This window comes from Cynoglossus semilaevis, unplaced genomic scaffold, assembly GCF_000523025.1.
Source record: "Cynoglossus semilaevis isolate Cse_v1.0 unplaced genomic scaffold, Cse_v1.0 scaffold2451, whole genome shotgun sequence".
Classification (NCBI taxonomy): Eukaryota; Metazoa; Chordata; class Actinopteri; order Pleuronectiformes; family Cynoglossidae; genus Cynoglossus; species Cynoglossus semilaevis.
This window is the reverse complement of record NW_007585144.1, coordinates 67,870-68,818: the sequence shown is the minus strand read 5'-3', so window position 1 is coordinate 68,818 and position 949 is coordinate 67,870. Positions and strand designations below refer to the sequence as shown.

Below are 949 nucleotides of genomic sequence, written 5' to 3'. Positions count from 1 at the left end.
CAAGTTGTTATCGTGAGACAACACACAACGAAATGTCAACGCTACGTTTTAGCCATCACCGTGGTCAGCAGGGGGCAGCAGTGCCACGCTCAGTGGTAAGGCGGAAGCTGGTGGATTCGAACCTGCGACCTTCCGGACCCGAGTCCGCTTCCGTCAGCACCAGGCATATAAACATATATGTATACAAACAAATATATACGTATATACATATATACACATATATTTTAAAATATATTATATATATATAAATAGCGCCTCCTGCTGCCTGAGAAACAGTGGCAGAATATGCACAACAAAAGATTAACTAAAAATATACAATGCGGTGAATTTAGGGAGTATACATACACTGCCCCCAAGCGGCAGCATGGTAGAACAGCACTGGGCCTTGATTACCTGGATGTTCTTTGTGGAGTGGGTAATATTAACATGTTCAGTTTGTTTGTTGAAGATAAACATTCACAACATGAGTAGCTGTCGGCCATTTTTATTTTGTACTAGAAAAAAGGTTGGAGACCCCTGAGTTTGACCTCTGAGTTTGACCCCTGGGTTTAAAAGTTAATCATAAAAAACAGATGTTTCTCTGATTTGAAAACACTTTATTTTGGATTGTTGAAAGAAACCTGATCAAATCAAAGGGAGCACAGCTCATCACGTGACACAGATACAATGACTAAGGTCAAAGGTCACCCCAGTCTGGGGGCCGACCGTGGTCTCAGACCGTCTGGGCTGAACTGAACTGAAGGAACTAGAGACTTTATTAACAGTTTTGGACTGACATGGTCACATGACACCCACCCACCTGTGACCACAGTGACATCATCAATCACCTGCCTATAAACAAGCTCCTGACATCATCACATCAATAACCTCCCCTGTATCCTCTGCCCCTGTGCCCTCCTCCGTAACCCCCACCTCCTCCGTAACCCCCACCTCCTCCATAACCTCCACC

At 44.4% G+C, this 949-nt stretch overlaps 1 protein-coding gene across 1 annotated transcript in view; it reads right to left on the bottom strand.

Annotated features, from left to right (window-relative positions):
* Positions 1–573: 573 nt before the first annotated feature.
* Positions 574–949, bottom strand: part of dhx9 (DEAH (Asp-Glu-Ala-His) box helicase 9) — a 10,196-nt gene continuing 9,820 nt past the window's right edge. Inside the window, 1 exon segment of the mRNA XM_025053867.1 lies at positions 574–949. This exon segment is cut by the window's right edge and continues 1 nt beyond it. Coding sequence (XP_024909635.1) covers positions 860–949 — 90 coding nt within the window. The 3' untranslated portion in view covers positions 574–859.